The sequence below is a fragment of the Fusarium odoratissimum genome (genome assembly GCF_000260195.1).
Source record: "Fusarium odoratissimum NRRL 54006 unplaced genomic scaffold supercont1.31, whole genome shotgun sequence".
Taxonomy (NCBI): Eukaryota; Fungi; Ascomycota; class Sordariomycetes; order Hypocreales; family Nectriaceae; genus Fusarium; species Fusarium odoratissimum.
In genome coordinates, this window is record NW_022158715.1 from 213,855 (window position 1) to 240,265 (window position 26,411).

The 26,411-nt window shown below is 47.9% G+C and overlaps 10 protein-coding genes across 11 annotated transcripts; 8 read left to right on the forward strand and 2 right to left on the reverse strand.

Moving 5' to 3' along the window:
• Positions 1 to 517: 517 nt before the first annotated feature.
• On the forward strand, positions 518 to 2,517 carry FOIG_13179 (uncharacterized protein; the record flags this gene model as incomplete). The annotated part of the gene is made up of 6 exons (XM_031214288.1): positions 518 to 961; positions 1,035 to 1,084; positions 1,140 to 1,278; positions 1,358 to 1,834; positions 1,910 to 2,290; positions 2,323 to 2,517. 6 exons carry the CDS (start codon positions 518 to 520, stop codon positions 2,515 to 2,517), a joined length of 1,686 nt encoding a protein of 561 aa, XP_031055998.1.
• A 1,369-nt stretch (positions 2,518 to 3,886) lies between these two features.
• Positions 3,887 to 4,348, forward strand: FOIG_13180 (uncharacterized protein; the record flags this gene model as incomplete). Its single annotated transcript, XM_031214289.1, has 1 exon — positions 3,887 to 4,348. The coding sequence occupies one exon, from the start codon at positions 3,887 to 3,889 to the stop codon at positions 4,346 to 4,348; it is 462 nt and encodes a 153-aa protein (XP_031055999.1).
• Positions 4,349 to 4,360: 12 nt separating this feature from the next.
• FOIG_13181 (uncharacterized protein) lies at positions 4,361 to 6,084 on the forward strand (the record flags this gene model as incomplete). Its single annotated transcript, XM_031214290.1, has 8 exons — positions 4,361 to 4,379; positions 4,469 to 4,485; positions 4,512 to 4,561; positions 4,628 to 4,766; positions 4,839 to 5,328; positions 5,366 to 5,667; positions 5,747 to 5,818; positions 5,869 to 6,084. The coding sequence occupies 8 exons, from the start codon at positions 4,361 to 4,363 to the stop codon at positions 6,082 to 6,084; spliced, it is 1,305 nt and encodes a 434-aa protein (XP_031056000.1).
• A 214-nt stretch (positions 6,085 to 6,298) lies between these two features.
• Positions 6,299 to 9,179, forward strand: FOIG_13182 (arginyl-tRNA synthetase). The gene is made up of 2 exons (XM_031214291.1): positions 6,299 to 7,221; positions 7,277 to 9,179. Exons 1-2 carry the CDS (start codon positions 6,928 to 6,930, stop codon positions 8,888 to 8,890), a joined length of 1,908 nt encoding a protein of 635 aa, XP_031056001.1. The 5' UTR covers positions 6,299 to 6,927; the 3' UTR covers positions 8,891 to 9,179.
• Positions 9,180 to 9,334: 155 nt separating this feature from the next.
• Positions 9,335 to 12,395, forward strand: FOIG_13183 (stress-induced-phosphoprotein 1). Of its 2 annotated transcripts, XM_031214292.1 has the most exons (4): positions 9,335 to 9,646; positions 9,707 to 10,005; positions 10,059 to 11,272; positions 11,325 to 12,395. In XM_031214292.1, exons 1-4 carry the CDS (start codon positions 9,576 to 9,578, stop codon positions 11,475 to 11,477), a joined length of 1,737 nt encoding a protein of 578 aa, XP_031056002.1. In that variant the 5' UTR covers positions 9,335 to 9,575; the 3' UTR covers positions 11,478 to 12,395. The 2 variants fall into 2 exon arrangements, with proteins under 2 accessions (XP_031056002.1, XP_031056003.1); XM_031214293.1 differs by having other exon boundaries at positions 9,335 to 10,005.
• A 4,640-nt stretch (positions 12,396 to 17,035) lies between these two features.
• On the forward strand, positions 17,036 to 19,319 carry FOIG_13184 (nitric oxide dioxygenase). Its single transcript, XM_031214294.1, has one exon. It carries the CDS (start codon positions 17,543 to 17,545, stop codon positions 18,908 to 18,910), a length of 1,368 nt encoding a protein of 455 aa, XP_031056004.1. The 5' UTR covers positions 17,036 to 17,542; the 3' UTR covers positions 18,911 to 19,319.
• On the reverse strand, positions 19,013 to 20,215 carry FOIG_13185 (uncharacterized protein). The gene is made up of 3 exons (XM_031214295.1): positions 19,944 to 20,215; positions 19,810 to 19,891; positions 19,013 to 19,760 (listed from the first exon to the last, which is right to left on the reverse strand). The coding sequence occupies exons 1-3, from the start codon at positions 20,059 to 20,061 to the stop codon at positions 19,520 to 19,522; spliced, it is 441 nt and encodes a 146-aa protein (XP_031056005.1). The 5' UTR covers positions 20,062 to 20,215; the 3' UTR covers positions 19,013 to 19,519.
• Positions 20,216 to 20,864: 649 nt separating this feature from the next.
• FOIG_13186 (uncharacterized protein) lies at positions 20,865 to 22,789 on the forward strand. Its single transcript, XM_031214296.1, has 4 exons — positions 20,865 to 21,056; positions 21,106 to 21,603; positions 21,660 to 21,740; positions 21,793 to 22,789. The coding sequence occupies exons 1-4, from the start codon at positions 21,047 to 21,049 to the stop codon at positions 22,755 to 22,757; spliced, it is 1,554 nt and encodes a 517-aa protein (XP_031056006.1). The 5' UTR covers positions 20,865 to 21,046; the 3' UTR covers positions 22,758 to 22,789.
• Positions 22,790 to 22,854: 65 nt separating this feature from the next.
• On the reverse strand, positions 22,855 to 23,724 carry FOIG_13187 (uncharacterized protein; the record flags this gene model as incomplete). Its single annotated transcript, XM_031214297.1, has 4 exons — positions 22,855 to 23,416; positions 23,463 to 23,500; positions 23,551 to 23,597; positions 23,646 to 23,724. The coding sequence occupies 4 exons, from the start codon at positions 23,722 to 23,724 to the stop codon at positions 22,855 to 22,857; spliced, it is 726 nt and encodes a 241-aa protein (XP_031056007.1).
• A 1,225-nt stretch (positions 23,725 to 24,949) lies between these two features.
• On the forward strand, positions 24,950 to 26,354 carry FOIG_13188 (uncharacterized protein). The gene is made up of 3 exons (XM_031214298.1): positions 24,950 to 25,203; positions 25,253 to 25,684; positions 25,735 to 26,354. Exons 1-3 carry the CDS (start codon positions 25,127 to 25,129, stop codon positions 25,967 to 25,969), a joined length of 744 nt encoding a protein of 247 aa, XP_031056008.1. The 5' UTR covers positions 24,950 to 25,126; the 3' UTR covers positions 25,970 to 26,354.
• Positions 26,355 to 26,411: the final 57 nt, after the last annotated feature.

A 26,411-nucleotide genomic window follows, 5' to 3' on the forward strand; every position in this document is an offset into this window, starting at 1 on the left:
GTGAGTGTCCCGCGTGCGGTCCGTTAATAGCCTCCAACGCTACATCACTCTCTCACTCTCAAAGTATATACTGATGGCTCTCAAGTGCGAATGTGGACACGGCGGCATGAAAGTTACCACTGTCAATTGTCCCAGATGCGGCACTCCACGCTGTCCCAGCTGCACGACTCAACGATATAAAACCCGCGCATTGCCTCCTTTGAGTACTTCACAGTACTTTTCAGAACCCATGCATCCATCGCCCACACTATTCACGGAGCCTAACGACTGTAGATTGATTTGCGATGTTTGAACTGTTGGGTCCCCTGCGAAGCGTTGCTGAAGTTCCAAACGTGCTGGTTGCAACCAAGAACTCGAGTCAGCCCAATGGAATGCCCAACTGGGGAGGCACTTCTGTTTTTAGTGTTCTAGATCACTTGCTTAAATATATTCTTATACCCTTCTCCGTTGTCTCATCTGAAGTCAACTTCTTGTCCCTTCACATTTGTCTACGACTACGTTTGGGCTCTCTGTTGAAATGGACGAGGATTCAACAGCCCCAGACCAAATGAGTGGCGCACTGGTGCTTCGTTCACGGGATACGGTTGAACACTTCTATGGATTGAAAGAGTGGGAGAAGCGTTTTGGGAACAATATCATGCTAATGCCAAGAGGCGACTACAAATCCTTTCTTGATATTATGCGAGATACCGAACTTGAAATTGTTGAAATTGTCAGCTTCATGTTGCCCTATCCAAAAACGCCTTGCTGGGAGCGCTGTGTCTCAAACGCCGAGTCCTTTTGCGAACATGGAGATTTTGCTCTTCGAGAATTTGTTTCTGTTGATCGAAGTACCTCTCAACTTAGTTATGCGCAGCAACCAAAAACATGGGTATCAGACAGCAGTCCAAGCTCCCAGAATGCTGTGTCCCCTTCAGTCAACAGAATCTTGAACAACGTTGAACTGAAAGAAGCTCTACAAGTAAGACTACGAACATTCTGGAATCCAGGGGTCTTTGTCGATCAAAAAAATGCTTACCACGGTAACACACTAGCGGTTTGATCCAGATGTAACGGAGGAAGTTGCTGTATATACGCGTCGTGTGTGAGTGTCCAACAGCACCTCGCTTATACCGGGATTTACTGATCATTCGACTTAGATACATGAGTAACCCAAACGGATCTAGCATTCTAGCACTCATAAGAGGCGTGCCTGCAACACAAGTCGACGGCTTCCGGAAACTCCTGGCTGGCTATTTCACCACTCCTCCAGTTCCAAGCCTAGTGCTCATTGACTCTGTAAGTTCAATTTATCTAACACGCACGGTCTCAGAAGTTACCAAGTAAACCGCGTTCTGACCTGGAACATATTTGATAGGATTGGTGGCCTCCTGCAAGTTTTATAATTGCATTTAATCTGCCCTTTTTTGCAATCAGCACAACAGAACGTCAAGATTATAGGAAATGTGGTCCAAACAAGAATCTCAGAGCGCGCTATAGTCTAGAATTTCTTCGTCTAGAAGAGTCTGCGTGTGGTGAAGAGGTCCAGGAAGACACGAATTCCTCTGATAACCTGGTCCTTCATGAGGGCGTTTTCTCTTTCATGGTCACCGGCCAGAGTGATAATTACTGGACTGCGATTTGCTTAAATGACGAATTTTTCGAGGAAGATCCACGACTGTTAGATGACGAGATACCACCTGTTGATCCTATTATCCAAATTCCACCACCAAGCGCGGGAAACTTTTGGTCACCTCGAGCATATGCCCTTCTAGCTTTAGGGCTTCAACTGGAAAAGATAATTGAGCACCATAGGGACGTTCATTACCATCTCAAGATAAGTCTTGATCGTTATGTAAGTGGTATTCCGGCCAGTAGATGGTTTGGTAATCGTGAGTTGCTGTCACTCTTTGGCTAACCTGACGGGCAGAGCAGCATGATCAAACACGGCGCAATCACAAAAGATTCACTTGAAAGGATGCAAGAATGGAGAAGAAGATTTCCAGAGGTATTGGCTAGCGTCATGAACTCTAACTCAAGCCTAGCACTGCAACTACACGACTTTATACTGGAAGATCTTAAAGTCGGCCAAGATGAAGCGTTCCGTGGGATACTTTGGCAAGGACTACAAGGAGATATTAGCGCAGTGAGGTCGCTGCGCACTATCAAAAGCCTTCATACTCAACTCAGAAGTACTGGTGTTCATCTGGAACACCTCAGGGTGGCTTATGAGGCAATCAAACATGACGACGAGAGGCGCCGCGAAGAGGCTAGGCGTGATGGTATTAGGCGTGAGGAAGATGATTCAGAGGTAAGTTTCATTTCCTTGATCTTTCTATACAGGCTATGCCTTACCTGAAAAGAGGGTTTGACTCACTGTATCTATTGACCCAGACCAACAATGCTCGGCCGGCTAAGGACCAGAATAAAGACAGCACGGTATTGAGAATCGCCATTGCTGCATTTGTAAGTCAATATGAATCCATTAAGGACGTGGGAAAGCTAAAACACAAAAGGGACTGCAAGGCTTATCCCTGATAGCTCAGGTTTATGCTAGCAAACCAGACAAGGATGACCCTTCTTCATTACCTGGATATCTTTCTTTGGTAGTCGTCCTCAACATTGCTTGTATTTTGGGGCTAACTTGGTTCTTCTGGCCATGGCTGTCAAGATACAGGAGATCCCTATGATTCCCCGATACCTCAGTTGAAGCCTCCTGCCACCGCCTCCACCTTTTCGTATTAGGGCCAAATAACCCAAGGGATTTCTTATCGAGTAGCTTTAAGGCATTATATTAAGGAAGACCTACATGGGAAGCTTCAGACCGGATTAGACCTACTCTCGTGATTCTGGTTCAGTCTGATTGTCGACCATGTTGTTTGTGTTACCTTTTACTGGACCTTTCCGCATCGCAATCCCTCTGGCTCTCGTTTATATTGTCCGGGCACTTATCCCAGTATTGTTATGGCTAAGCTTCAGTTACAATGCCATCCCATCGCTGGTTGTTGGCTGTGTTGAAAGGATGTTGAGTCCAGCCTGCTTGCTGATGTCAGTACTATGGCACCCCAGAGTAAAGCCTTATCTGGTTCTCATCGAAGTACTGCACCGAAAACTTTCTCGACTTTTAAGTCGCACTGCAGAGCCGCGACTTCCGAGTTGCTCCTCTGGAGTTTACCTATTGCAGAGAAAAGGACAAATTTTAGTAATTCTGTCATGCAGAGTATCCCTACCAAACAGCACTGGACTTTCTTGCAGCTATCTTAGAAAACCAACTCAAGCTTGGACAAGCCAAGCCAGTTTAATTCCTCGATTCCCTCTCGGCAAGAATGGTCTCCCTCGAAACGTTAGGAGAGCAGTCTGGATCTGGATATGCGTGAGTGCCTAATATGCAGTCTGGAAGAGATAGCCAGAATTTCTTTATATACCATGCGCTAACACTTGAATTCCAGTGCCAGTGTGGCCACGGTGGTATGAAAGTCAGTGTTGATCCATGCCCTTACTGCGGTACTCCCCGATGCCCAAATTGTGAGACTCGAAGAGTCCATGGTCGCGCTTGATCATTAGAATACAGCTCCGAAACAACAACCTACCAACACTCTTGGGCAACAGCCCACTAAGAATTTACAGAAAGATAAATAAGTCAAAGAGAGTATCGGGCGTCTCAGAACCTTTCTTGGGTTTGTGCTGGATCTATAGTCATTTTGCCTCAGAACCTATTCCCTTCTTGAGTACGTTTGGACTTAGCTCTTTGAGAACACGGGGGCAAGAGCTTGTGGCGTACTCCCTTTTCTCATAGTTACCTATCTTAATAGCTGTCTAATGGACAGTGTAGTCTCTACTAGTGCTGTGAGGTGACTGATATGGTGAGATCTAGCAGGATCAAGGCCCTTTTGACCACGAGCGAGACATGGCATCCATGGTTGAGAGCTTACCAAAGCCAGACCCGCCTCGAGAATCATATAAACTCCCCACGATCGGCGGCTATCTCGAACGCATAAAAGCCGCTACCCTTGAGCGCGTGAAAACCGCTGCTATCGACCGTATCACAACTGCTACCCTTGAATGGGGAGACTGGTACGAGTCTGACGAGTGGAGGAAAAGGTTTGGAAACAAAGTCATGATCATCCCTCTGGATGAGAATAAGGCTTATCTCGAGGTGCTACATGCCACAGGTCCTGAAATCGATGAGATTCCTGCGTTTATGACTCCATACCCAGGCTCGCCTCGATGGGAACGCAGGGTCTTGCTTATTGAAGGATTCTGCGAGGGAGCAGATTTCACACTCCGAAATTTTGTGCCAGATGATGCTGGCAGTTCTCGATTGCAGGATACGCAAGAACCGAAAGCCTGGGTCCAGATCACAACTTAATCCATCCACGAAATGGGCAGTCTCGCTGAGCGTATGGCCACATTGTGAACAATGTCGAGCTTTATGAGATCGTACAGCAGAAGGTACAAATCCTCTCTTCTGTTGCTTATTCCTTTTCAGAATCACACAACACCCAGGTAACTAACTGAGAGGTATAATCTAGCGGTTCTGCGAGGATTCGCCTGAAAAAGTTCCTGGTAGCTCTCGACGGATGTAAGCTAACCTCCACTCCATTGGCACTCACGTACATGTCAGTTTGCTCACCCTTACTGCGCCTAGATATATCAGTAACTCCAACGGTGTTAGTATACTAGCACTTTTGAGAACAGCACCTGCATCACACGTGTCCGGGTTTCGCAAGCTCTTCGCAGGTTATCGTGATCCAAACCCAATTGCCGATTTATCGTTGAGTGACGCTGTAAGTGCACTTGACAACACGTCTACTCTGACTGCAAGTCCACTTCACTAACTTTTGGCTCGAATTTCTTAGGACTGGTGGGGTGCTGCAAACTTTGTCATCTCCTTCAATCTTCCTTTCTTTGCCATTGGTACACAAGATAACCAAGACAGTCGTACATTGTCTGAGAATCAGTATCTTAGGGGCCAGTACGATCTAGATTATCTGTATCTCAGAGACGAGACAGCCACTGCAGATCAGCAAATCAACACCTCCTTTCACGAGAGGGCTGTTCTACATGAAGCTGTCTATTCACATGTGATTACAGGCCGGAGCGAGCACTATTGGACAGCGGTTTGCCTGGACGGCGTCTTTTTCGAGGAAGAACCGAGACGCGCAGAAGAGGAAATAGTTGAGGCATCAGAAGACCCTGTCATCATTCAAGTAGAGCTTAAGGCCACAGGGACAACTCGTTCACCTCGAGCATATGCACTAGCATACCTTGAAAAGGAACTTGAGAAGATAGTCGAGTACCACGGAAATGTCCAAGACTGGTTCAGCAAGAGTCTTGATCGCTACGTAGGTTTGTTACCTTATTTTCCATACTAGAGATTACTTAGAATGTTGTCACTTGGGAAAATGCGAATGTCATTTGTGTTCTTTTTCAACTAACATCTCAGATTTGCTGGGCAGGGTCATTTACTTCAACTCTAATAGCGCGAGCAAGGTGAATGACTTCCTTGCGAGACATATCATACTTGGACAGAAGGAACTACTTCAGGGACCATTATGGCAAGTCCTGCAGGGCGATTATGGTGCTTTGGGGTCTTTACGAGGCATCAAAAGCTCTTTTAGCCAGCTCAGCGACATCGATGGCCATCTGATGATACTGAAAGAGAAAGAGAAAGTCTTTAGGCGCGAGGTGAGCTCTCACTTAGCCTCCTATTCCACTCCTTGGGGCCTGACGCCACACAATATAGAGGTATACTGACCATGAGTAGAGGGAAAATCACCATGCGAAAGAACGGCAGAAACGAGACAAGAGGATGCAACAGATCACCATTGTGGCATTTGTAAGTTTGTTACTCAAAACGCATTGAACGACTAAGGCTAAACTTAACAGGTCCTAGCTATCTTGAACTTGTTTGCACAAGTTTATGCTGGTAAACCAGACAGACAAGACTCCTCCTCAACACCGGGCTACCTTACTCTGGTAATTATCTTCATCGGGATCCTGTGGTTTCTCTGCCCGTACGTGCCTTGCTACAGCAAGAAGCTATGGGAGCTCTTTGCATCAAAACTACAAGATGCTCGGAGTTCTGCCAGTAGCCTACCATGAATTGATTTGAGAAGGCGACCGGCAGGTTGCGAGGAGGGATGGCCCGTTGGAATGCACTTTCGGTTCAACGATACTTTGTTGCGAGCTTTTGCAAGACAATGTACAGATGCAGCCCAAAGGCCCAGACCGAGTGAGTTTCTGATAAGGCATTGCGAAACACCAAATCCAAAACGACAAGAGAACTGAGTGCTATTTGATAGCACGGCTATGGTCACGCTGCCATTTCTCAAGCGAGGCGACCACAATGAAACGTCTTGATTTGTCAAGATTTCGAGGCAATATTTTGAGCGCAAGGGTTGCCTCGGGCCTCAAAATACGTGTGTGTTGCCGGGTTGAGGCTCTCAGTTGCTGTCACATGCAGCAGCATCTTCAACCGAAAACTCGGGTCTTGGGGCAACAAGATCGTCATCTTATGACAAGTGATACTTTTCTTGCTGGCAAAGGATACTGCAAATGGTTATTGGATGTTATCGCTATCAAGACTTGTAATGTTATTGTGCTCTTCTTCACCGGTCTGTCGCCAGCCAATACTCTCTGGCAGCCTCATTTACGACGAATCACGGGTGCTATATGCGAGTGCCAACACATCACGCAGCCCAAAGGTTGGGCAACATCGAAGCGGCGTGGAAGCTTCCCCAGCAAATGAAATACTGAATTATCAATACGAGGCTTTCGAATGACCAAAGTCTTGATACCCGACTACTCCTTTGCTTGCAGTTCAAATGGCTTCAGGTGCCCATGCCTTTTCAGCTTGACCAGTTGAGACCACGAGGCAGCCGGAAACTCGACCTCTGATTCATCTCTTTTGCAAAACCCATCACTATTTACCATACTATCGTGGCTATGGCAGCAACTACTTGTTCCGTCAGCGGCATCGAGAACCTTCTTGGGAGGGTAGGACTGGATACACCAATCCCGGAGTTCCCTGGCGCAGACATTGTGCACAATCCGCAGGACATCTTTCGAGTCTATCTTGCCGATACGCTGGAAAAGCTCCTTCACTGTGATCGGATGGTTGCCTATGATGCCATACAGACCTCTAACGTCACGGGAATGGGCGACCTTGTAATTGTTGCTCCAAGGCTTAGACTCAAAGATGTCAGACCTGAAGACTTGGTGAAAGATCTTCTTCAGAGAGTACGGTAGGTTGGTACAGAGACGAAGATCGCCACTAACATGTAATCACACACAGTTACCAAGAACACCACCCTTTGGATGCCCCCTACGTGACGGCATTCGCTTGCAAGTGTATTTCTCGCCCAATACTCTCCCTCGCCTCTTGCTGTCATACATCAGTGACAGGAGTGCCTCGTACGGTTATGACACATCACTCGGTCTGACCGATCCTGCTTCACCCGATGGATCGAAGAAGAAAGTCATCGTGGAATACTCGTCCCCGAATATGGCGAGCGAGTTTCAGGTGTCGCATTTACGTAGCACCCTGATTGGCACATACATCGCAAATATTTATGCCAGCATGGGATGGGATGTTGTGAGGATGAACTACCTCGGGGATTGGGGAAAACAGATTGGTCTTCTTGCAGCTGGCTGGGAGAGGTTTGGTTCAGAAGATGAGTTTGCTAAGCAACCACTTCGCCACCTCCTTGAAGTAAACCACAAGATCCAGAATCTCTTCAAGCCAGAGATGGAAGAATGCAAGATTGCAAAAGCTAAAGGACAAGACGTCACCGAGATGGAGTCACGGGGCTTGTATGCTGAGCGAGACATCTTCTTCAAGAAAATGGAGGACAAGGAACCAGGCGCGATCGCGGTATGGCAACGGTTTCGTGATGCTACCGTCAGAGACTACGCCGATTCGTATGCACAACTCGGAGTAACATTTGATGAATACTCTGGGGAGTCGCAAGTGACCGCCGAGTCTATCGCCGAAGTGGAACAGCTCTTGAAGGACCAGGGCATATACGAAGAGCACGAAGACTCGTGGAAAATCGACTTTTCAAAACACGACGCAAAAGGACTCTCACTCGCGGTACTACGATACCGAAACGGGACGACTTCTTACTTGCTACGCGATCTTGCTGCAGTGTTTGATCGATATAAGGAGCACAAATTCGACAAGATGATCTATATCGTTGCGATGGAGCAAGAAATGCACTTTCACCGGGTTACCAAGACTCTTGAGCTCATGGGAAGACAAGATCTTGCCGACCGTATTCAGCATATACCCTTTGCCAAGATCAATGGGCTTCCAGAGGAGCTGAAGGGGGCAGCGTTACTGAGTGACTACATCGATGGATGCCGCTCGATGGTGCGTACTGGTCTTGATGAGGATAACGAAGAAGCGTCCTGTGTGGACAAGTCTGAGAATTCAGTGAGACAACTCAGTCTTGTTGGTCTTTTCATCCAGGATCATTATCACAAGCGAACTACATCATATGCGATCGATCACAAGATGATGATATCTCTTGAAGGAGAAACAGGTGCGGCCATCCAAAACTGCTACGCCAGATTATTGAAAAAGCTACAATCTGGTCCAAGCAGCTTCGATTACACGACGCTTGACCATGCTTCATTGGAGGAGGAGGACTATGCTGAGCTTCTACGGATCCTATTGCAGTATCCGGATGCAGTACATGGTTCCTTCAGAACTCTTGAACCATCGTTTATTGTTGTATACTTGTTACGAATTGCTGATCAACTGACAGCCACGCTTGACGACGATGATGAGAAAGATTGGACCGGTCTTCATACAGCTAGTGAGGCGAGATATGCTCTCTATGAGAACACAAGACAGGTGTTTGAGAATGCGCTGAGACTTCTTGGTGTGTCACCATGGATTCTATGAGAAGTCCAAGACAATTCAGGCTGTTGTTATCAATTGTGGTATTTATGTTTCTGATCTTTTGCCTGTCCTTTTCTATTAGGCCCTGCAAGTTTGGCGTTTGTCATGGGGTTGCCCTCCAGATTGGATCTGTCTGGTTTAGACATTGCTTCTCTGTTCAGTGAAATATATGATGAATAACAGAGACCTGCTGGGGCAACAAATACACAAGTGACTGTAGGATCAACGTAAGAGTCCTTGAACAAAGAAGAGTGTCTGACAACTTGTTGTGTTGTTTAGGTATCGAATGACATCTAGTTTTCTCATGTCTATCCTTTGTGTCAAACCAAATTCACATAGTATGTATGCAAAGATCTCATGATGAAGAGAATCTTCTAGATATTATGTTCCTTGATTATCTTAACTAAATTGTCTACCCTGGAACTTGGAGGACATCATAAGGGTCCTCGCAGGTGCGGGGCGGGGCAGTTGGAGCTCCACCCAATGGGAAGCTCCCTGCATAGACTTGCATCGAATGAGCTAGAAGGCATCCATGGCCCTCTTCTTCCCCACCAAAGATCGCCTGGGGCGACTCTCTCATATTTCATCGTCTAGTAACTTTGACTCCTTGATACCACAGACTCATTGTTCAGATCAGAACTGTTCTTTAACAGCTATAACCCTCAGATTCTGTTAATTCACACACGAAATGGCTTCCGCGGACGAGCTTAAGGCTCTAGGTAACAAGGCCATTGCCGAGAAGAACTTCGACGAGGCTGTGTAGGTTACCACCAGTAACAATACCACAACGGAACATCGGGGTTGCTAACTATGACATAGCGCAAAGTTCACCGAGGCTATTGCCATTCAGCCCGATAACCACATTCTATACAGCAACCGATCTGCTGCTTACGCTTCAAAGAAGGATTGGGAACATGCTCTGAAGGATGCCGAGAAGACCACCGAGATCAAGCCTGACTGGGCCAAGGGTTGGGGACGTAAGGGTGCTGCTTTGCACGGACAAGGCGACCTTCTAGGTGCTAATGATGCGTATGAGGAGGGATTGAAGCATGATGCCAACAACGCCCAGCTCAAGAGTGGTCTGGCTTCAGTCAAGAAGGCCATGGAGGCCGAAGTTGGTAAGCAATACACCTATATATGACACAAATTACGGCAACTAACGCTTCTACAGGAGGACCTCAAGATCCCAGCGGTGGCCTCGGCCAAATGTTCAACGACCCTCAGTTGATTCAGAAGCTCGCCTCAAACCCCAAGACGAGCGGTTTCCTCGCCGACCCCTCATTCATGGCCAAGCTCCAATCGATCAAGGACAACCCTTCAAATGCTTCTGAGATCTTCAGCGACCCCCGTTTGTTGACAGTCATGGGTGTGTTGATGGGTGTTGATTTGGAGATGCGCGAGCGCGAAGTCGACCCCAACGCTGAATCTCAGGACTCTCCCATGCCCGATGCCCCACCAGCTCCCAAGCAGCCCGAGCCCAAGAAGGCCCCTGAGCCTGAACCCGAGCCCGAGCTGGATGAGGAGGCTCTCGAGAAGAAGAAAAAGAAGGAGGAGGCCGATAAGGAGAAGGCCTTGGGTACCGAGAACTACAAGAAGCGTAACTTTGACGAGGCTATTGCGCACTACACTAAGGCCTGGGAGACCTTCAAGGATATCACTTATCTGAACAACTTGGGAGCTGCTTATTTCGAGAAGGGTGACTACGATAAGGCCATCGAGGCCTGCACCAAGGCTGTTGAGGAGGGACGTGAGATCTACGCCGACTTCAAGCTCATTGCCAAGAGTTACGCCCGTATCGGTACATCTTATGAGCGCAAGGGAGACTTGGAGAAGGCCGTCGAGAACTACAACAAGTCCCTTACCGAGCACCGAACTCCCGATGTCCTCAACAAGCTCCGCGCTGCTGAGCGTGCCAAGACTGAGGCTGGCAAGAAGGCCTACATCGACCCTGCCAAGGCTGAGGAGGCTCGTGAGGAGGGTAACAAGAAGTTCAAGGAAATGGACTTCCCTGGTGCCGTTGCTGCCTACACAGAGATGACCAAGCGAGCTCCCGATGACCCTCGTGGTTACAGCAACCGAGCCGCTGCCTTTGTCAAGCTCTTCGAGTTCCCCAGTGCTCTCGAGGACTGTGACACGGCCATCAAGAAGGACCCTACCTTCATCCGAGCTTACATCCGCAAGGCTCAGGCCTACTTCGGCATGCGCAAGTACTCTGAATGTGTGGATGCCTGTACTGAGGCCCAACGCGTTGACCAGGAGCACCACAACGGTGCTAACGCCCGCGAGATCGAGCAACAGCAGCAGAAGGCTCTCTCGGCCATGTACTCTGCCCGTGATAACGAGACGGAAGAGCAGACTCGAGAGCGTCTGATGAAGGACCCCGAGGTAAGATTACCCACCGTTACTCAATGGCTGAAACATTTACTGACATATTTAGATCATGGGACTCATGCAAGACCCCGTGATGCAATCGATCCTCCAGCAGGCCCAGTCGGACCCCGCTGCTCTTCAGGAGCATATGAGAAACCCTGGTGTGCGGTCCAAGATTCAGAAGCTGATCGCTGCTGGCGTTATCCGGGTGGGTAGGTAAGCGAAGGAGATGATGGCGACGGTGATGGGTTACAATAGGAAAATTTTGCTTTTTCAGACATGGAATCCCCTATCCGGAATCTCATGGGAAGGGGAAGGGATCTGGAGCGTGTGTGATTTTGAGTTGGCAGATTACTTGACGTGTACGAATTAATACGGAGTACCAGGATCATTTGCTGGTTGCTAATGAGAAATGAAACTTTTGAAGCAAACTGATACATCTTTTTTGGGATATCATATGTGATGTGAGATGGTGTTCACGAATGGTAAATGAGATTGGCTATCCTAGTTGTTGGCCTCGGTGTTTCAACTAACGACACATGGCTGGGAGTTGATGCCGTTATTGGACAACTGAGAGGAACTTGGTGTAGTATTGCATGAGTATACTGCGATTATCCGTGTTCAACTCCCGATTCTTTGTTTCTCACGACAGCGAAGACAATGCGAAGCCTCTCCGGCGCCCAACACCAACGCCACACCGGCTCGACTATAGGAACGAATCCCACCAACAACTTCTTTTCAAGGGGACCGAGCAAAGCTGAAAAGAAGAGGGTGTATAGCAACTGAACAAATAGCTGAGAAGCGTGGAGACACTACACGTGGAGGACACGAGGTAATGCAGGAACACGGCGAGAAGTGAACGGAACGGGAAGAGAAAGAAACGTGTCTACCACGTTTGACGGTGACAAAGAAACGAGGTTGACTTTTCACAATAAGCAAAGTGAGAGCTATATTTGGCGGAGAAAAAGTTCAGAACGGGAAGAGTTGGACCCGAAGGTGGAAAAAGCAAGTTAACTCTCAAGCTAATGAATGTCAAGGAGAGAGGAGGGTGTGTGAGACATGGTGAAGAAAGCTAACGGCTCGGCTTGAGGACAAAGCAAAGGAAACAGGTCGGGTCCGAGACATTGAAAAAAGAAACAAACATTCATGTCCGCGGACCGGGATATGAGGAATCATGGATATGGAGAGAAAGAAACAAGGCGAACCTGGATTGGAATCAGTTTTGAGTTTCTATGATCTGCGATGCTAAGACATTTTGCCGAGGTTTTCAGTTTCAGAATAACATCCAAGACAGGCGTTGAAATTTGATATATTGAAACAATAAATCACTTTATGAAGTTGTTGACTTATGCTGCTGACAGCACATGAAGCTCAAGAGAATAGTGACGATGCACGCACTAGTGAGCGGTTCAAGCTAGAGTCATTACAAAGCTCCCAACGCCAAGAGCTTATTTCTCCTACCAATTACTTTACGAGCATTGACGAAAATATTTTATCTCATGCGTGGCGCCTGTATAATGACGATATTTCCTTTTCTCGACCGTTTCCGTTAACGTACATCAATGGCTTTTTAATAGTGGGATGCTCATCTTGTTTGTGTGCGACACTAATGACTCGACTGCAAACTAATATGATAACTGACGAACCCAACACTGCCCGCGCTTAGCTTTTGTATCTTCGTCTTCTTGTCTCATTTGTGTTGGTGTTCTTCATTTGGTGCGGCTATGAACTGATGTGGCTGCAGAGATGGCTCGGATGTAACAAATAAGAAAAGACAGAGGCTGAGGGGATATGATATTGGTAGCCTCCTATTTGGCGACGGAGAAGCCGCAGAATACGGAAACAGACGAGGTTTGTGGGGAAGTTTCTCTTTCGCGCATATTGTATTCGGCCGACGGCGAGATCCATATCTGTATGATGCATGTCTGGGCCTATGAGTTCAGATATGTAAGTAAGTATCTCAGAGGGGTTATGACGAGAGTTGACCCTCTCCAGTTTTTGCAGGATCGTCGATTCACAGATGCCCTGTTCATCTGTTGGATCTAAGGTTGGAGGTTGTCAGAGGCCCGAGAGCAAAGACCAGGGCCACCTCGGAGGAATTGTGAGTGTAAGATGCTGAATCACTGGGATGTTTGGGAGAGAATACGCGAGTGCAACTGTGCAAACGTGCGAGCAACGATCATCTTCGGAGAAGCGAGGGAGAGAGTTTTTCTTAGTCTTTATGATGCATCGTAAAAGAAGTCGAGATGGCTAGTATCAACTCCCGGTGCTACGGTAAGAAAAAGGAAAAAAGGTGCTGCCACTAGAAATGATGAAATTGCCATGATATGATATGATCAGAGGACTCAATTCAACGTTGAATTTCTCTACTCTATTCCGGTTTGAGCACTCTCTAGCTGAAGGACTGACGTTCATCTTCACAGGAGGAGGCTCTCGTGCCAGTTGGGAAAAGTTTGTGGCAGCAGGGGTTTGTCACTTACAAGGGTATGATAGCCTCCCAGCTAAACCCCGGGCGGTGCCGTCGTACGGTATATACCCCATACCTGGGCAATAACTGAGCAAGAGCCTAGAGACGCAGGCGTTGATCTATCCAAGGCTGAGAGAGAGGACCCGCCGTGTGCCGAGCGAGTTTCAGTGCCCTTGGGCATTGGGGATCATCTCTCATCTTTTCCACATTCATTGTCACCAACATGAACATGGACACGGGGTAGGTTACATGGTAGATCTACTGCCTCTAACATATTTCTAATGTATGAGTCTGAGTGGATGAGAAGCCACCGCTTATGAACTGGACCAAGCGCACCGCTCGCCAAGCAAGACTAGAGACTAACAAGAAGAGATTCGACCGTTGAAAGATTTTTCATCCCATTTTCTATTAGGAGATCTCGCCGGTGTTGCCGAATTTTAAGAATACGATAGTGTCTACTGGCTCGGAACTGGAGATTCTGAGTGAGGCCTCATGAATCTTTATGACATTCCGTCAAAGCGGAAGAGTATCCGTCATTTTGTTCTCATCTCGTTAGTTAATATTAGCGAGCTCGAGATGCAATGGTTCATCCTTTATCCAGTTGGACCTAATACTAATCTAGATCATCGAGGAACGGTTCTTGGCTATGGATATCGGGAATCTTGGGTGCTCTCGTGATGCAGGTACACGTATCACATCAGACTCGTGGTTGGTCTAGATGCTGTGCAGTTGGGTATGGATAGGGCTATGCAGTTACCATGTGTGATTGTAATGGATGGTAAGAAATTGGGAGATATTCTATAATTTATGACGTATCATTCTGATTCCTATCTTCTTAATTACAGACTGAATTGCTTCTTTCATTATTGTTCTGCTCGAGTGACCATAAATGCATGCGTCACTGTAATTCAGTACAGTCAGGGCTGCTGTAAAAGACCCAATTATACCGTTGGCTTGACTGGGGGCCGCTAGTTTAGACTTTCTCAAAATCACCTTTTTTCTCTGGACCCTGAGTCGACTAAAAAGCAAAGCAACCGGAGAAAGGACAAGCTTCCCCTCAGAAAGAACGAGAATAAGGGAAATAACGGCCGTTGAGAAAGAAGAGACCAAGAATGCGGGTGGAAGACAACCCGATGTCCCGCCCGTCTCCGGCTTTGGCCGATGTCTACGGAGGAGCTGTCAAACAGATGAGACTCAGGTCCCAGTATGGGGTTCAGAAAAGCACAGAGCATCTAATTTGAGCCCGGACGTAAGAATAAGTGACGGAGAGAATCGACAACGTTTGAAAGGCGGCGGGAGCTAGGAGTGGTCGGTGCGGATCTTTCTGAGCCAAAGCTACGGGCTGAAGGTGTTTTATGTTACTTACGAAGCTCTGACTTGGTAAATGAACGCATTGATGAGATCGGAAACACAGACCATTCGGAATACTCGGGGCCTCTTTTGCTCTGACTCTCTCTCTGATGTCTTCGGAAACGAATATGGAGAAGCAGACGGACGGCATTGACCGGACTGTTTATTAAGTTAGGCTGTTGTGTAGTGCAGCTACGTATGTCTAACTATGTCCTTATTCGCATGGTTCCGGGTTCTTCTAATGTCAGGCACAGGCACAGCACACGAGATTAGTTCCGTAATCGAACAATTCCGAATGTCTTCTGGAAGCATTCACTGATCGAGCTCTGTACCTCGGTCGAACCAACAGACAATCTCAAGTCCGAATTCCATTGCCTATCATTGTGGCACAATTGACACGCCGTTTCTGGTCAAAACGCTGACGATCCCTCTACTCACAAGCTTTACTACGCACACTCAGTTTTCAGATGCAACACAACCTCGGTCTGCAGTCACTGTAACTATGGCAATCTAAAGGTTTGGAAAGGATTCCCATGACGCAGACCTCAACGATCGCGTGAGAAGTGGACTCTGTCAATGGAGATATCTGACCTAGACCTAGCATTTTCGCGTGGGGGAGAATTGAGATTACACAACCTGTCAATTAGATACCCTTGATTCGTTAACTGAAGCTCTCTTAATCAGCCAACTGTCAGCTTTCTTGGTGTCGTTGTTGGGTTCAGCTCAATCCTCTGCCGGCCGGTGATGATACAATCAAACCACCCACCACACACAATGGCTCTCTATTGTTGCGCCACGGCCAGACACAGAGTTGCGTGGCTGCTACGACCCGAGCCCAGGTACCGAACTCGGGGTGAGGTAACCTCGAAACTAGTGCCGACAGGACGCTACGGGGGAATGTGGTAGACAGGGAGTTTGTGGGTGCAAGGGTCCTTTTGGTGTTGAAGTGAGGCCATGCTATTCCCGAGAGCAACAGCTTGGGTGAGGTTTATTGCTTTTAGACTGGCTAGTTATGCAGAGCGTTTAAACGCTCGTTCCATCTCGGAACTTCTCGTCCTTGGAATACAATACTCGCTGTATCTTTGACCTTTCGTACATGACCTGTCGTTTTCGAGGCTCACTCATAAAGCTGCAACTCCTTGAGAGTCTAAGACGGGCTGTGAAAGCCAATAAGTTACATGTTGTTTGTTTGCTTGGATAATGTTTGCTTTTCGTCTCTTGTGATTTGCCGTGTTACAAAGCAATTGTCTAGAATGGCGCCTCCAAGTTCTGGACCCTCGCTTCCGGTTGGTCACATCTGACGTTCCATTCCTCAGACATGTGGTTGCCATGCGTTGAGTTGCATTCTTGTTGTCTCGCGTGGCTACCGCATGGCTTGAGACTCTAGGTATTAGGGATTGTATGTACGGCAGATATCCCCGTCGATGATATACTTGCCTAGCTACTGTAACTTAGCTGTAGATCTCCACAGAGTTTTTGAGATCAAGAGCTACTGAAGGGAACTAAGTTAGTTGGTGATGGGCATTCTGTATGTTGTTTTAGAGGTGAAACTTGAGTCAAGCTGGCCTTGTATGGCTTGTACTCTGAGTTGAGTACCTTGGAAACTAACTGATAATTACCATCGCCACACGCCATATCCGTCAAGCCTCAAGCTATCAAGTTGACTAAAAAGAGAGATTTCTTGTGATTTGGTTACCGAATCTAGAACCTAGATCAGCCTCGTTTCTCACCTGTTTCTGTCCTCGGACCATATTCATAGCCAAGACTTCCCTAAAAGATTCGTTCTCACTGTCCCTTCAGTGGAAGCCGCCGGGCCACTCCAAAAAGCAAGGAGAGCCTGGAGCTTACAGGGCCCGACCCCACTAACAGAAAACCTCCACCCACCTAAAGGGAACTAACAATGGATCCCAGCTGTTCTATCGTACGACTTCCTGAGCTTGGATTTCCCAACATCCATCCACTTCGCTTTTACTTTTCACTCTCACTTAGATACACCCTCTATCGCCTGGGGGTAGTGCTAGGCCTACCACGAGGAATAGACGGCTTGTGGAGAAGCCCGAGTTTTCTCTCTTTTCTTTTTCTCTATGGCCATGGTTATAATCTCTGTTTGTGGGTGTATCACCCCGTCCACTCTAATTCAACTGGGGGCGTGTGATATCTCAGTATCCATGCCATACCATGCCATGCCCTTGCTGTGTCATGGCCATGAGCCATGAGGAGGAGGAGAAGGAGGATATAATATCTGGGGACAACTCCCTCTCAGACTCATCTCTCGACTGACGAACTCTGCTTCATTACAACATCTCATTCCTTTACTCATCTGCTACTCTACCAATCTCGACATATACAGCAGTAACACGAAGCATTGTCGACATTTCTCAAGACTCTGTCTATTCCATAATCAATCTCACCCTTCTTAGAGGTGTCTCTTACTACTACTTCAACTGTAGTACCTCATACTCCTCACAATGGCTCTGTCATATCAACAAACCAGGCTCATTCGGGGCACCATCCCCGCCCTCACCGACCACGGAGAGCGCATCACCACCATCTTCTACCGCAACATGCTCCGTGATCACCCCGAGCTCAACGACTACTTCAACACCGTCAACCAGGCCAACGGTCGCCAGCCTCGTGCCCTCACCGCCGTCATCCTCAGCTACGCCAATAACATCAACCACATCACAGAGCTCATCCCCAAGATGGAGCGTATGTGCCACAAGCATTGCTCCCTGGGCATCAAGCCAGAGCATTATGCCATCGTCGAGAAGTATCTCATCGCTGCCTTCGCAGAAGTCCTCGGTCCTGCCATGACACCCCAGGTCAGAGAGGCTTGGATGAAGGCATACTGGATGCTTGCCAAGATGCTCATCGGTCGTGAGGCTCAGCTCTATCGTGACTTTGGCAAGTGGCAGGGCTACCGTAAGTTCCGTATCGAGAAGAAGGTTGAGGAGTCTGATGATATCTACTCCTTCTACCTCGTTCCTGTCGACGGAAAGCGTCTTCCTCCCTTCCAGCCCGGCCAGTATGTTTCTGTTCAGGTACCCATCGCCGACAAGGGCTATGTCCAGTCTCGCCAGTACTCCCTGAGCGAGGCTCCTCGACCTGACTACTACCGCGTTACCGTCAAGCGAGACGAGGGACTTCACATGACCCGCAGCGGTCGATATCTCGGAGGCGATGCCCTCAACCCCGGTGTTGTCTCCAACCTCCTTATCGACATGAAGGACGAGGGCGATATCGTTGAGTTGACTCACCCTGCTGGCGAGTTCTACCTCGACATGTCCAACACGTCCAACGTTCCCATCGTCCTCATCTCTGCCGGTGTCGGTGTCACTCCCATGATGTCCATCCTCAACACCGTTTCCGAGCGCCAGCCTCATCGTCCCGTCTCCTGGATCCACGGCTCCCGCCGCTCCGTTCCCTTCTACGACCAAGTCCGCCGTATCGCCCGTAACCGCCCCAGCTTCCGCACCAATATCTTCAAGACCCATCTCGCCGAGTCCGATGTCTACGGCGTGACTTACGACCACGACTTCCGCATGGATCTTGCCAAGGTCGACAAGGAAGACCTCTACCTTTGCAACAGCTCTACCGAGTACTACATTTGCGGCCCTGAGCAGTTCATGCTCGAGATGGCTGAGTATCTCAAGGCTCAAAAGGTCGATGCCCCTCGCATGCATTTTGAGCTCTTCAGCACTGGTGATATGGAGTTCAAGGTCGATACCCTGAGCATCGGCTCTGCGTCAAGGGCAACTTCCATCAACAGCGACGAGGCCAGATGCCCTAGCTCTGGAGCCATCTCTACGAACGGTGCTACTTGCCCCTTCTCATGAGTTTGGACCATATTTAAGCTGAACGAACAAAAACATAAAACTATTTACGGGGCATCTCTCGGTCATGGGCTAGATTACGGGAAGTGATGAGGCGTTACGGATCCGGCGCATATCTTATTCTTTATTGTTGCATCTCTTGTTACAAGATTCCCTTTGATGACAAATATTCTCTCTGTCAAATCATAATACATGTTCATGTTATACTTCTACACTACAAGATTAGGGGGTTTCGACGACACATTGGGCTTATCTGAATGAAACGGCGGGAAGGAAAAGTGCGAGATTTGGGCTGGGATTGGGAGGTGTCTAGAAAGCGAAAAGAGAAATCAACAGAATTTCATTGTTCTACCTGAATAAACAAACATGCTAAAAAATGATACTCCATCTATATAACCACAACTATACTAAACAATGAGTGAATAAATTGGTGTGTACGTGGTCCCGTACTCGCTTCTCAAGCGATCCCCCGTCTTTGCCCGCTACGGTGGCATGGCAGGGTAGGCTGGCCAAAAAAACACCTGAAATCAGGAGACAGATGACGAACAAAGGAAAAAACCGCATATGCTAGTAAAATATAGGAGAAAAGAAAGCAGAACACCGGCTGTTCCGTTACTGTTCGTAGTTGTGGAACTTCTTCCAATGCTTGAGCAGATTGTCCTGCCTCGTAAACTTTGAAGTACACCCCTCAAACCCGCAGATCCTCTCCTCGGTGAGGATACCCTTGCTCGCCGCGTAGGCTCTGTGAGAAGTTCGGTAGTGGCGATCCATGTCCCGCTGCTCTGCCTTGGTGACGTTGCAGTTGGGATCGGCTTTGCATTTGACAGGCTTGTTGTGAGTTTTCATGTGTTTGCTGCGTCGTATTAGCCAAAACATTCTTTGTTTCAAGTTTAGAAACTTACTTTAGGTCTCTGTTACCGCCGAAGAAGCGGTCACATTCTGAACAGTGGTGCGGAGTGGTAACCTGGGCTGTAGACGATGAAGCTGAGATGTCGTTAGCTTGTTTCTGTTTCAACTAGAGATGCATGTAACATACTAGGCTCGGCAGTTGGATAGGAGCTGGGGTAATTATGGGTTGCATAACCAGACCCTGAACTCAGTAAAACCTCATTGGGGTTGACAGTTGCAGGTTGCTGCGTCATGTAATACAACATGCTTGGATCCTGAGTCTCTGGAATACTCGAGGCTGTTGCGTATACACCTGAGTTGAAGTCAGAGACTTGTGAGTCGGCGCTCTACTGGCTCTGACTTGGACCAGCCTGGCTGTACGAGGCAAAGCCCTGGGTATCAGTATATCCAGGGTATGAGGCTTCGGAAGTCAGATTGGGATCAATGGGAATGTCTTCCTGTTGAGATTGGTGAGATCTGCTGGAACGACTGTGTCTGTGAGAATGGCCGCTTCGTCGTGACATGTCTAGGATATGGTAACTCTTAGAGTATGAGTTGCCGAAGAGCTGAAAGTATGGCGAGTATCACTGAATAGATCTGAAAGCCTTGATATTACCTTTTGAGAGGGTATTGAAGGGAAATTTATACTCATTGAAAGAGCCTCTTTGGAGGCCGGCCGGGGGCCGACAGCACATTCTCATCTCTGTGATGTTTGACAGAGGTGACTCGATTAATACATGAACAAGAGGAGGGTTGAGAACAAGATAGAAGACCCCGGATACTGAAAGGCGGAATACTCAATGGCGTAGCGTGGATATGAGACAGCTCGCGATATCACGACTCTGCCTTGTCCGACATTTGCGACCCAAATACAGGCCAAATTCGGTGAGATTTATCATGTTCGTTGGAAGATTCAATGAAGATAAATGTCAAATAAGGCGATCAAGAATGTTGGAGGCCGGCTGGGGAGAGATGCAGATGTTGGTCACCCCGCATGATGCGATGTGATTGACTGATGGGCCCCCCAAACTGGCCGGCCTCCGACATGAGGCTTGGACAAGGCAGATCTTATGGTCTGAAAGAGTGTAAAAAGTCAGAGAAGCTGAAAGCCTAGAGGCCTCTTGGATGATCAAAAGCTATATAAGAGCAAGATTGTCTCTGAAAGACTGACTTTGGTAACCGCAAACTGCTCTTGTTGAATATACACTCCGGCTTATTGCACAAACAAGGCCCTTGATAGCAAGATCGATCATGACTACTGGTAAGCTGGCCCTTCATCAATGAGATTTACAATAACTAACGGTCAACAGACGACATAATCTCGCTAAAGTCCAGGCAGAAACGCCGTCTCTATGAGCCCATCGTTCTGTACAAGGCTCTTACTGAGATCACCCACGAACAAGGCGCTCTTCGTCCTGCTGAAGTCCCAGAACGGCCAAGAACCGAAGAAGAGCGATACCATCACTTTCTCCACAAACTAGCCAGTATCTGCGATAGCACAAAGGGCGGTAAGACCGTCACTTCAATCGCCATACTCGACGAGGAAGAAAAGTACAAATACGTCTTTGCTTGCAACCAGATATCCGACAGAGACCTCAGCGATACACGAGATCTCCTAACAACAGTTCTAACAAGTCTGTATGACTTCCATACATTTCCCCCGGATAAGAAGAACACTGTTGAGAGTGAAACTTTGAAGAAGATTCTCTCATTCAACTCGCCAAGGATCAACTGCTATCTTAACGCACTAAAGGCGAAAAACATTGTGGAATGTTTGGAGTACTGCCAACTGCAGACAGACACAGCCTGTAAGCCAGACTGCCCGTATACCGAGATGCAAAGTAAAAGCTAACAAGAGATATAGGCACCTCGGTTGAGGAGGGTTTGAGAAGTCTTGATAGAGCTATTGAGGATACAACATTCAAGAACATGGGCAATAACGAGTGTAAGACTCATGGGTCTCGTGTATTGCCACACAGGAACTAATCAGAAACCAGACTTCGAAACTTACAGCACGATTCAACATGCGCTCGAGACGTTTCTTACCCGTGAAGTTAAAAGCTACATCGACAAACAGGCCACCAATGGTCGCTTCAGCGAAGGCCGGAGTTTTGCATGCTGGTCAGAGTTGCGGCACAGCTTATCGCGTCTTCAGAGCTACAAGAAAACTGTTCAAGATCTCATCGCAGCAGAGGGAGAATGGCCAGATATTTTCCAGGAACTCGAAGTTGTTTCAGTAAAGTCCAGTCAGACAGAGCCCAATCCCCTTGGTAAAAAGAGCGAGAAAGCTTCCAACATCCTTGGGCGTATGTGCAGCAATGAAGCTTCACGACAGCGATATTGTGATCTTGCGCAGAACTTGCAGATGTTTGACTTGGATGACCGTATACAAACTCAGTGCGCCAAACCAACTTTCAAGCCATATGTACACTGCGAAATATTGGTTCTCGAGTGGATAATGGTCCTCAACCGAGAAATGGCCCAGAAACATCACCCAGGGGTCACGTTCTTCAATGACTGGAGCTACATTGGAAGCAGTAAACCGGCATGCCAGCTTTGCCGCTACTACTTCGACACTGCAGGTCAACACAATGGTATCCGCACTCGAGCAGGCCATGGTAACCTTTATGTAAACTGGCGGTTTCCAGATCTTCACGAATCCGATGGCACTTTCGGTCAAACGCGACGACAGAGCATCTTCAACTCAATGATAGAGAAGATTCGTCAGGATGCTTTTGGGATCCTGGTGACGAGGAACTCGGGGGGTAAAAGGCACGATTCGAGCACCCATCCTCTCATGTCAGTGCGGTATACCGATGTTCAGACGGAGTTGAGTGTTCGTGATCTGCCCGATGTCGATGAATTGGGCGAGGATTTTGCTATGGGGCTCAATCTGGACTCGCCCAGTAACAGTCTGGAGGAGTCGGACTTTGATGATGAGGATGGTGGAACTATTCTTTGATGAGAGTCGTTGTATTTCAGGGTGTCTATTTCGTGTCCTAGGCTGTATCTCATTTATCTCGTCAACCTGTGTTTCCATAACTTCGATAATGTATGACTTAGTGGTCATTTCGCTTGTGCCAGGGAGCAGTAGCCTCAAGAAGGTCCTTGTGAAGCTGGCTATCACCACTGATCTTGTACACCTCATCAATGATATTGTTGCGCTGCATGAAGATCAAGAAGCCACCCCAGACGAAGTCAGCATAACTAGGGGTCTTTCCCAAGAAGAAAGGTCCCTCGGAGTTCTCCTTCAGCAGAGCCTCGACCTCTTGGATAGGTGCCTTCGCGTTAGCCCAAGCCTGCTGGCCGCCCTTCTCCTTGTGGAACTCATCGAGAGGCTTGCCGGCGACCTTGGATCGCGTCTCGTGCCAGTACGGAAGGCTCTTCTCGCTGAGGATGTTGGTGGGAACGGTGTAGAAGTAGACGGGTTGAAGGGCGCTCATGATCTTTGGCATGATGGAGAAGAGCTTGGCGAGAACGGGTGAGTCTTTGTGGACCGAGGGCTCAGGGTGGTCCTTCTCGACGCGCTCGAGGATCTTGTTGGAGTCCATGATGTATTCTCCATCGGGGAACTTGACGGTTGGGATGGTCCATGTTCCAGTGGCTGGGTTGGCAGGGACACTGAAGAGCGTTAGTTGAGTTGTTGTGAGTGACATTGACAACTTACTGCGGCTCAAGAGTGGGCTTGATGTCGGGGTACTCGAGCTGGTCATTGATCAATAAAAGAAGCGGCTATTATGGGATTCTTGAGGTACCCATTCGGTCTTGTAGTCAATTCCCTTGAAGTTCAAGAGAAATCGAGCTATCGTACAATTAGTAATATATCATGAGGGGCAGCAGCTTGACTCACTCTTCCATGGGTTGAGAGACCAAGCACCGACAGGATCTCGGCTCGGGAGATCAAAGAGGACGTATTGCTCAGATGACATTGTGAGTTATTGGTGATACTGAATGAATGACCTGGTGTAATGATTGAGGTGAAAGGTGTGAAGATGAAAGAGGGCCTTTACGAATATGTCACTATCAGTTAATCTACACGAGCTCCAAAGCTCGCTCATGAGGGGGAGGAGGGGCAATAGTGGGGAGCTGAGCTGTCATGGATGGGGATCTTCGGTTCTGGGCCGAGGAATTTGATCAACGAATCAGCGTTGATCTTTGGAACATTCAACTCGAGACTATCTTCAGAGAAACCAACAGAATTTATTCTTTACCAGGGACAGTCGCTGTACTATGTAGACATTGTGTTGTCAGTCATTCGTCATGACGATGATGGATGGACCCCTGTTTCTGACCCGGGAGCGTAAGCTCAAGCCATAGAATACATTCTCAGACATCAGACTGTATCAACCAAAATCCTTCGTTGGCAGAACATCCATTGACTAATAGCTTGTACGGATATTTTTATTTTGCTAGACACTTAATCTTGAGTGATTGGAGGGAGAGTCCAGATTAGGCATCCAAGTATGGGGGCCGGGAAAATCAAGTGAAGCAGTAATAGTGGCGAGTTTTGAGCTGTCATCATGAGTACACCACTCTACTCAAGACAGGACAAACACTGCGTCCATCAACAAGGAGACACCTCCCTTGTACAATTCGAAGCAGGAGGCAATTTTGCGGCGCGCCCGACAGCCTTTTGATGATGACAAGGGATAAATGACAACGTCAGTTTTTTCAAACGAGGCAGCCCAACCATGATGCTCATTTTGTAAACACAAAGCCATGTCAAGTTGACAAGGCACTAGGCTGGGTTCCGACCTGAATAACCTTGGGTTTTCTCTTCATTAGAGAGGTGCTGGTTGCCATCATGCAAAGCTTGATGCTCACGTATCGTTATCGCCAGCAGCACAACATGAAACCGCCATCTTTGTCGGCTACACTATCAACTTAGGTTTATGAATCTCCCTCAGCCTTATAGGGATAGAAGGGACGCACAAGATGGACCATTCAACACGGAATTCCGTGTCACCACTAACAAAAAAGGCCAAGATAGTGGGGAACGAGTGCGAGAGCGACAGGATCTAGCTAAGCATTTTACCCCTGTCGTTATGCAACCACCGCTCAGCCCCAAAAGGAGGATCGGCGGACCAATTCAACATGGTCCAAATCCTTCGACGTCACAGATAGCAATACTGTTGGTTGAACCTTGGGCTGAGACACAGCCACTGAACCTTCCCACATATCATCTGTAGGCGTTGAATCCTACTCTATGTGCCTAGAATTAGCTCCTTGCATTGCATACAAGAGACCCTTAGGCCCCCACCTCGGTTCTTCAATTTCCTGCAGCTCTTGTCTCGTCAGATTTCATCATATAGCACAGCGACACACAACACAATGGCCACGATACAAAGCACTACACCGCCTGACATGCTGGAAAAGCCAGACTTACCACAACGTCCTACAACTCCAAGGTCAGTAAGCTACGGCTCTGTTTTTCTTCTATTAGCTAACTTGACATAGAGTAATTCGCACCGTGGTCCACGATGAAGGTCTTCCAGAAGTTGTCCACTCAAATCAACTCATAAATGCCACGGAATACTACGATGCTCCGATACCAGTAGACTCAGAAACAGACAAACGATACAACGAAGCTCCCATTCCAGTCACAACACTCGACAAATATGAACCTGCACCTGCGCTGCCAGTTCGTCCATCTTCTATAACACCACAACCTCAGCAACCCTACCCCTACAGCCCAAGCGGTTATGCTCAGCCACAACCTCCCAGCTTCGTCGCTCAGTCACCACAACTACCGCCTTACAACAGCAATGAGGTCGTAACATATGTGACGCCACTGGATCAGCTTGGAGATCATCCCAAGTTTGTGGATTGTCCATTCTGCAGACATCGTGCGGAGACGCGAGTGAAGAAGATATCTTCAAAAATGACACAGTAAGCTCCCCAAAGCAGTTCTTAAGACTTGCCAAGCTAACAATCTCTAGTGTTTCTGCAACAGTCCTCGGATTCACAACGATAGCAGGCGCTGCTGTTCCTTATGCTGGGAAGTGGCACTCTCACACAGCTCACTACTGCAGCAACTGTGATCACAAAGTGGCCATTCGAAAATGGGGATCCAGTCAGATGAAGCCTCTGGGGACACCCGATTATCTGAGGGAGGTATCGAGATATGGCCCTGCTCACTCGCCGAGCATGTCCAGTAGCTCAACGAGAGGTTAAAGACGATCTATATGAGTAATAATGAGGGATTGATACCAGGATGAGAAATGGTTTTCAAAGAGGGAGAGAGGAGCTGTTAATCGAGTTCGATATCTACAAGACACAGGCTCATCACACAGCATTTGGTTTGATTTTAAAGGCATGAATATCAAGTTCACGAATTGTAAATGCGCAGTTATAGGTGCCCCCTCCAGCAAGGCCATTGGTGGAGAAATACATAAATCTCGACGATTGCTTCGTTTGCAAGTCTCATCGGGCAGACTCCCATAGGGAAGTACTTATCAGAGAGCATTATCGACGGTTGAAGATGGCTTCGTCTGACCAATCATACACTGTGATAATGTCGATCAGGGTTTGGGGAAGCCAACGGTTTTGCTGTTCCATGGCGCCTGTCAGATGCTTATGTTCTGCCCCTGCCCTGTCAGATCTCAATTGAAACTGA